General features: G+C 37.3%; 1 protein-coding gene across 1 annotated transcript; it reads right to left on the reverse strand.

Annotated features, from left to right (window-relative positions):
* Window positions 1-674: 674 nt before the first annotated feature.
* Window positions 675-7,613, reverse strand: mbip (MAP3K12 binding inhibitory protein 1). The gene is made up of 9 exons (XM_057344040.1): window positions 7,458-7,613; window positions 7,077-7,193; window positions 6,325-6,543; window positions 5,168-5,264; window positions 3,846-3,911; window positions 3,441-3,593; window positions 3,143-3,240; window positions 1,242-1,280; window positions 675-1,144 (listed from the first exon to the last, which is right to left on the reverse strand). Exons 1-9 carry the CDS (start codon window positions 7,599-7,601, stop codon window positions 1,037-1,039), a joined length of 1,041 nt encoding a protein of 346 aa, XP_057200023.1. The 5' UTR covers window positions 7,602-7,613; the 3' UTR covers window positions 675-1,036.
* Between the last annotated feature and the right edge of the window lie 479 nt (window positions 7,614-8,092).

Below are 8,092 nucleotides of genomic sequence, written 5' to 3' on the forward strand. Positions count from 1 at the left end.
AGAAAGAGAATATTCTTCCCCAATCATCAAACCCAGATGAAGGCGCTGTTGTAATACAGTCATATGTGCACGTTTAGACGACAAAAGTAGTTGCAACTTTCTTTTGTAAATTGAATCCTAATTAAGGAGAACTTGCATTGACGGGCTACAGAAGTATGCTGAGAGTCACAGCAGCTGCTGCTGTCCGTTCACACTGCCTGCCGTTAGCAATCACATTCACATGTTCTTTAAGCAGTCACCTTTCCCCTCAATCACATGTACTGTAATAATCACAGATCGCTTTTAACATTTACATATTCATGACCTCCTGGCTCACATGATTGCTTATGAAGTATTTTTTCTAAAATAATAGCAGTCAAATTCATAAAGCTTTTATTTAATAACAATCCTGATTTGTTTGCTATTTCTTGTATCGCAGATAAATTATTGCTGATCGTAATTTCTGTCAAGTTATTATGATGGTCACACAGTATAAAGATTTATGCTGCTGTAGGTTTTCTTTTAGTTTGAAATGATTACATTTATTTTATCTTTAATAACTACAACAGTTTGTTATCATTTTAATACAGTTTTGCATTTCATTTAAAAACAGGTATTTTTCAGGTTATTCTTGAGACCCAAAATAATTAATTGAATGAAATGCATTATTTATTCCGAGGATGAAGATTTCAATTTCAACAGCTCATTGGACTTTATGTAGAGGCTATAGAGGGGATGTTTCCAGTAAAAATGCTTAAAAGGTAAATGCATTTCTCATGTGTGTGTTTATTAACATTCTTAAGTGGCATAAAAAAGTAACATGAATTACGATAATCAAAAACAAATGCGTAAATAAAACTTACACGTAAAAATAATCAATGTTGTTACAATGCTGTAAACCATGCATTTGCTTATTTATTGAAATACAATCAGCGTAGCTTTATACACACTATTGTTAAATATTCGGATGACATCCAGAACTAAATTAATGTTGATGAAGTAAAAAACGATGAAATCCACGAGCAGTTTAAGAATACAGGTCCATTATGTACGTATGTCAATATGGAAACTCCCCTGCGTCTGTGGGTTGAAACATGCTTGTTTTTTTCAGCAAGGCAGCTTTGACGGCGCTGATCTTCCCATCGAGCTCAGCGAGACTGCAGTTCTATTAAAACAAGAACGTTTTCATCAGCCGAGACATTCTCATTTAACAGCAGGTGCTTCACATTTTTCCCCATGACTGCATCACTAATGGAACTTACCTGGGACACGGAGGTTTTAGGCCGTTTGTGCGAGTAATTCTAAAAGAAAAGAAACGGGTGTGTAAAATGAATGCTGATATATACAGACAAGGCACATGAGATGTCTTTAAATGGCGTTTATCTCAGTATCAGATTAAACCAAAATCTCCACTATGACCTTATTCACAGAATAAAAGAAAGAGGTGCAAACTATTTCCAAGAGGGAAAAATGGAAAGGCAGCCAAAACCATTAACCAAGGACAAGGACATTTAGCAGTAAGTGGGCAGAAACGTCACATGATTAGAGTATAAAACAGAGATGTCCTTCATCGTCACTCAATCACTTTCAACAGACCAGCGCTGCCATGGACTTTCACTGATTAACAGCATTAAGTGGGGGCCATTGGATTTTTTCTCCTGTGACCCGATGGCCTTTTCATTTATACTGTCCATCTCTTTTTATCTGTTACCCATAATTTATCTTCATTTTCATCATCACTTTTCGCCATGCCCAGGAGCCCATTTGGCAGGGAGATGATATCGGCTCAGGCATGTTCAGCAGAGTACAATTAATTCATTCTATTTGCTAAAAGCGCCGCCACAAACTAAGAAGATCAGCATATTTGACGGCACTCAACGTCCCACTTTACAGGCAATACACAGACACACACACATTGTAAAGGACATGGAAATCAGCTAGCTTTCAGTCCAGCACCAAACTAAGTGAAGCTGGTGTGAGGAGGCGTCGAAATGGTTCAAGAGCACTTACTCAGCTAACTTTGATGGGCTACAATCTGACAGGGATAACAAATTCTGAAGTGAGGGAAAAAATATCACTCATATCGGCTTTTAATGGTTTTGAAGAACTCTTTCGTCGCCTATCGTGAGCGCGGGAGGAAACACAGAAGTGAGAAGTCAACGTAACAAGGATGTGCGCTGTGTGTGGTGTAAAAACAAACAGAACCTGTGGTGGCAAAACTATTGACACACTGACCTAAGTACTAATTCACTTGGTTGTCTAGCTAAAATGTACCGTCATTTGAAAAGGCAGAAATAGAAAAATGTCATATGGCATAAATAAACCTCGTCTCTTTAAGCTATATTTCTCTGAGATCCACTTATAATGTCGTAAGTTTTAATGATCAATCCACCCTTTGTCTGAGCCTTGGAAGAAAGTTTTTTTCAAAAACAAATTGTTTTTTATTACTGCACCTTTAAAAAACAACCCCCTTTGCTTGATAAATGAGCAACAGTCTCTGTGCTTTCGCTTTGTGCGTGATGCAACGCATTTGTGGAACCAATACAGCCAATCCCTGTGTAACCAGAGAAAGATTGATCAAGTTATCCTACAGAGAAATTAAAAACTGCTGGTATTCATCACCATTACAAAGAGTGTTAAATTGGTCATAAAGCTCTCTTAAAATATCTAAAAGGCACAAGTCTGTATAATAGAATATAGAAAAGCCTTTAATAGCACTTTAACACTTCATATTCATCCCAGTATGTGGCAGAAATGCACCATCAACTGGTTTCACTGGTAGTCATGAGTGTCTCTTGACCAAAGGTCTTGCAGTGTGTATGCTGCTACGATAAGATACATTGTTATTTAGTTTGAGAACCACAGCGATTCAGGTAGTCTGACAGTTCTGTAGCGTGAGCTTGCCTTTCAGATAACACATCTACATGTTCAAGTTACCATCCCTCGCTATTATTTTCCAAAATAAACACATTGTGTGTATTGATATTCTGATTTATTTAGACAAAAGAGTCATCCAGTGTCTTGTCCACTGCGTTTACAAGCTACTGTGGACATTCCAAGAGAGTGGAACTTCTGGAATGATACCGCAGATTAATTCAATATCTGATCATCCACTTCTCCAACAAACAAGAACACGCACGCATTCTCTCTCCCCACCACTTACTGTGGAGTGGAAGTACTCTGGGGAAAGACCCTCAAGCTCCAGAATTCGATCTTCAAGTTTCTTTAGCCGCTGATATACGCTTTGAGGAACTGGACCTGCTATAAGACACATAAAGCAACATCAGCGCTAAATAACAATCAAAACTTAATTTATCAGCACACACAGAGTCCTTACTGCTGACTATGAAAAATAGCATGGTTAAATATGTATTTCTAGAAATATATATTATAGAAAAACAAAGACATGTCCAGGAAATGACTATAAACAGGCGAGCCGCACTTCAATTGAACTAGCTAACCTGGTGGAAGTTTCAGGTGGGCTTCCATGTTATGAAGTCTCTCTTCAATGGCAGGATTTCCACAGTCTCTGCTAATTGAGCCCTGCTGATGGTCTCCCAGATCAACGTGCACCTTTCTGGTTTGGGGTCCATATGTATTGACCACACGTGTCACTACAATAGCCAAGAAAAACAATTACTGATCCATGACTACAACCTAGAATAATGCAGCCATAATTCTGAAACTAACATATCATTGCGTTTTTATAGAGTATGTGTGCATAGGTATATGAAGTACTGCGCAAAAAGCAGAAACAACATATTTTTAATGAAATATGATTATTTATCATAGGCCTAGATAGTCTACATAGTTAGGTTGGTGGGATGGTGTGCAAATATGGAAAAATGTAACAGAATTGAATAAACCTTTGACATGACTCTTGAAACCAGGATATGGTGTGAAGACTGCATCTGTTCTGGCACAGCTGTTCTCTATAATCCAAAAGGAATAAAAAAAAACTATTGTTAAATTGTAGATATTCTACATAATTCATAGTTCAATTATGACAAGGGAATGAAAATTCATGTACAAACAGTCTAAAGTTCTCTTCTAGTTAAAATGTTTTTTAATGGATTCGGTAGAAGCAGACAACAAATACCAAGCATCCATGGGAACTTCTTAAATACTATTTAAAACACCCCACTCCACAGGTTGGTTGACAGAATGAACAGTGTGTAGCTAAAATAAATATAAAAGTTTTATCAAATTGACAGGTCCTGTGGTGTGAGATGCTACATTTAACACACTATGGGGTGGTTTCCCGGACAGGGATTCTCTTAAACCAGGACTAGGCCTTAGTTAAATTAGGACATTTAAGTCGTTTTTACAAACACGCCTTTCAAAAAACATTACTTTTGTGCATTTTGAGACAAAACAATGGCATTGATGTGTTTTAAGACTGCTAACTGTTTTCAGTTTAGACAGCTCTAATATTTATTTTAGTCTAGGACTAGTCTTAAGCCTTGTCTGAGAAACCGCCCCAAAATGGATAAAAGTACTGGGACGTCTCCTTCTAAAGAACAGGTTTGACTACTTTTGTCATTTCTGTGAGCATGAATCTAAATGCTACAGCATACAATGATATTCTAGAGAATTGTGTGCTTCTCATTTTATATCAACGGTTTGCCGGACCCTTTTCTATCTCAACATGACAATGCCCCTGTGGACAAAGAAAGATTCAAAAAGAAATAATTGATTCAGCCATTGTGGAAAATTTGACTGGTCTGCATAAAGCTCAGAGCTGAACAAAAATTCTTTAATATGGTATTGTAAACTATAACATTAATATCTGTTTTGATTGAATTTACTGGAATAGATAAACATGTTTATTAAAATTCTTTCCCATATTAGTGTATGTATGGTGAAATATTCGGTGATTGATCCTGACACCCAAAACACATTTTTAAGGCTAAAGGTAAATTAGAATATTTAGAATAATCATAAAGACAGTAATGTATGTTCAAACTTTTTACTAGTAATGTACATACTATATGCACTGGTAAATAACTCAAGTCAAACAAGCTCAAAGCAAACGACCTGCTTTAGGTAACGATAAAGAGTATTTTGTAGTTTAAGCCCAGCATTCTGACCCCTCGCCCATGAAAATCAGCACTTTTATAAACATTGGCAATTGATGTGCAGTATCCCACCGACCCCCACCCTCCCCAGGCTGCCCTGCCATGCTCACCCTGATTGCAGTCGATCACGTTGCAAAACTCCCTCACATTGTTTTCATTGATCTCCAGCTGTTTGCGCTCTATAAATGCAGATATCCTGCGTTCAATCTGAGAAAATGAGCAAGAGAGGGCAATGAGGGTCGGATTGATGAGCTATTGAGAAAAAAAATCAATTCACTGTCTTCTTTTTGCTGTTTAGTTATAATGAGCAATACTAGGGCCATGTGGGCTACATGAGTAACAAGTGAATGCAGTGGACACAATTATTGCAGGAATCAAAACATTTTCCACACGCAACTATTTGAGGTTGTGATTTGCTTTGGCTTTTTATTATAGCGACTGTAAATAAATAAGCAATAAAAAAATGAGGGCCTCCTTGTCCTTCGCCCACATGCAATCTCAGCATGTAATGAACATCCACTTCATAATGTTGCAAGGACCAGGACCTCTCTCAGGACTCTCCAAGTGGGTGGCTATTTGTTTTTCTCCGAGGAAAAGCAGCCACTGAAGGAGGCCTCCATTCATTCTGAACTGTCTGTCCATAGATAGCAATTCATAGTCATACACACTGACCAAATGGGCCTGACTGCATGCAAATAATAAATAGCCACTATCAGACAATCAAATTAGGCACTTAAGCAAAAAGTAAACATCTGTCATAAAAAGAAACATCTGCAAATATAAATATAATAAAAATGAACATCAATTGAATGGAAGCAAATTATGCAGTTTATCAACATAAAGGCTCCATGAAAATAAAAAATAGATGAAATAAAAAAAAAACATTTCAATTTTTATAAGATTTATTTTTTGGCATTTTTGCTTTATTTGTACAGTTAAGTGAGAGAGGTGACAGGAAGCGAAGTGGGAGAGAGAGAAGGGGGTAGGTTCGGGACAGGACCACGAGATGGGAATCAAACCCGGGTCGCCCGATGCACAACCGCGCCACATGTCGGAACACTGCCCACGAGGCTATCGACTTCGACAACTGAAATGTGTTTTAATGCATTTTTGTTTTAGGTTAATTAACTAGTTTCTCTCTTGTAATACCAGCAGTTTCTTTAAAACACTACCGAAAAACATAAAAGAAAAATGTAGTGCACTCTTAAACCAAGGGACGATACTCCATCATCAATATCAATATGTAGATTTAAACGTCATGCTTTACCTCAGATTTACCAGCCTTGATCTGAACATTGTCATCAGTCTTGTTACGATCCTCGTGTACACCACAGTGTTGGGATGTAGGAGAAACATTCACAGAGTCAACCTCCATCTGCTCACATGTTTCCGCTGTTTCTTGTCTGCATCCTAGCGTACTTTCACTGGTGCCTGGATCGGGGCAATTAGAATCCACCTCAATTTGCTTCAGATTCTCAGATATTGACTGAAAGTGACAGAGAGGTATTCAGTGTATGCGTTCAAATGCATTTATCAGGCTTTGATGTGACAGATAATGTAACTGGTATCTTTAATGCCAATTAGGCTGATCAGGATCCTGACATTATGCAGAAATTATTACTAATATTACATTGCTTTGGTTTTCAAAATCTGATCATCTGTCCAAAATATTTCCCTTTGGGCAATTGTTGGGCTTGACCCCGTAATTGCTGCTTGCAGCTATATTTACTAATATTACACTGCTTTTTTACAAATCAATATAAACTATATTTCAGTGTATTAGAGGCAGAATGACATGAAAAATATGAAACAACTACAGTTATCAGAAATCTGTTTTCTTGGACAGCGGTCAGTGTTGCAGCCCAGTCCGCCACAAACGGACCAATCAAAATCAAGATTTTCAGACAACCTTATAATGAGAGTAAACAAAAGTAATGCATATGATGCCACGGTGTTCTTTACGTTATATGGGTAACATTCTGCATTAACTAACTTAACGTTACATGGATGCTGACTTACCTGTAGCTTTAAGATATATTGTTGTAAACAGGTGTGCACATGTGATGGCTGAAGCCCAGAAATGTTCACACTGTCGACACTGACAGTGACATTCAACACTCCTTCACCCACTTTTAACTGTAAAACAATATTAAGCTATTTAATATCTAAGATCTCATAGGCATGCTACCGAAATTGTTGTCCTTTGGCTTTTTTTCGCTCTCTCTCCGTTTAATAAGTAACTTATATGCTACGCTTTTCATTGTTCTTTATCATCGCGTAAAATATTAAAAGAGCAAGCCAACACACCGTTATACACAGGACTTGAATATTCATCTGTATAGTGATACATGTCGGGTTTCATAAACACTGTTTAAAAGCACATGCATTATTTAAACAGACCTTTGTGCCAAACTCCGCTAGGGAATCGAGAATTGAGCCAACGCATTCTTTAAACACATGTCCGGTATCATGTGAAATCTGTTCTCCAGGTTGCTTCTGTTTACTTCCAGCACACAGAGCGTCTCTTTCTCCGTTCGCCGCCATTGCAGTTCTGCTGCTGACGGCAGCGCTGATTGGACAAGAGCTCGCTAGTATAACATTACCTCATTTCCGGGAGTAGGCGAGACACGTTCTGGACAGCACAAATGCAATACCTTTCTTTTTTTAAATACTTACATTGGATTTGGTTTATTTATTAATGGCTACATTTAATATCTTTCCCAAATATACTATTGTAATAGCAGGGATATCTTTTAAATGTACCAAGCGGTAATTATTTTATTTTAATTTGTCAATGCCATACATACAGTACTATTCATTTGATAATTGTTCAGTACAATATACATCAAAGTATTGGCATGATAGCATCAGGTACACTGACACAATAGTCTATGTGTTTTGTAAAGTTCATGCTTTATGACTTTCTGCATTAGCCTAAATATTAAATCACACAGCCTACTGTACACTATATACTGTATGAAATATTTTGTTTAATTTACCAGCGATTAAACATTTATAAAAACACACACAAAACG

Source organism: Triplophysa rosa, linkage group LG10 (assembly GCF_024868665.1).
Source record: "Triplophysa rosa linkage group LG10, Trosa_1v2, whole genome shotgun sequence".
In the NCBI taxonomy this organism is placed as follows: Eukaryota; Metazoa; Chordata; class Actinopteri; order Cypriniformes; family Nemacheilidae; genus Triplophysa; species Triplophysa rosa.

What these genes read in the sequence shown, in the direction of transcription:
- mbip (XM_057344040.1), bottom strand. Translation starts at nt 7,601, where the DNA reads ATGGCGGCGAACGGAGAAAGAGACGCTCTGTGTGCTGGAAGTAAACAG. An exon ending in TAGCGGAGTTTGGCACAAAG is followed by an intron (nt 7,194 to 7,457) that starts GTCTGTTTAAAT and finishes ATTGTTTTACAG; the next exon opens with TTAAAAGTGGGTGAAGGAGT. An exon ending in CAGAGTACTTCCACTCCACA is followed by an intron (nt 1,281 to 3,142) that starts GTAAGTGGTGGG and finishes CTTTTCTTTTAG; the next exon opens with AATTACTCGCACAAACGGCC.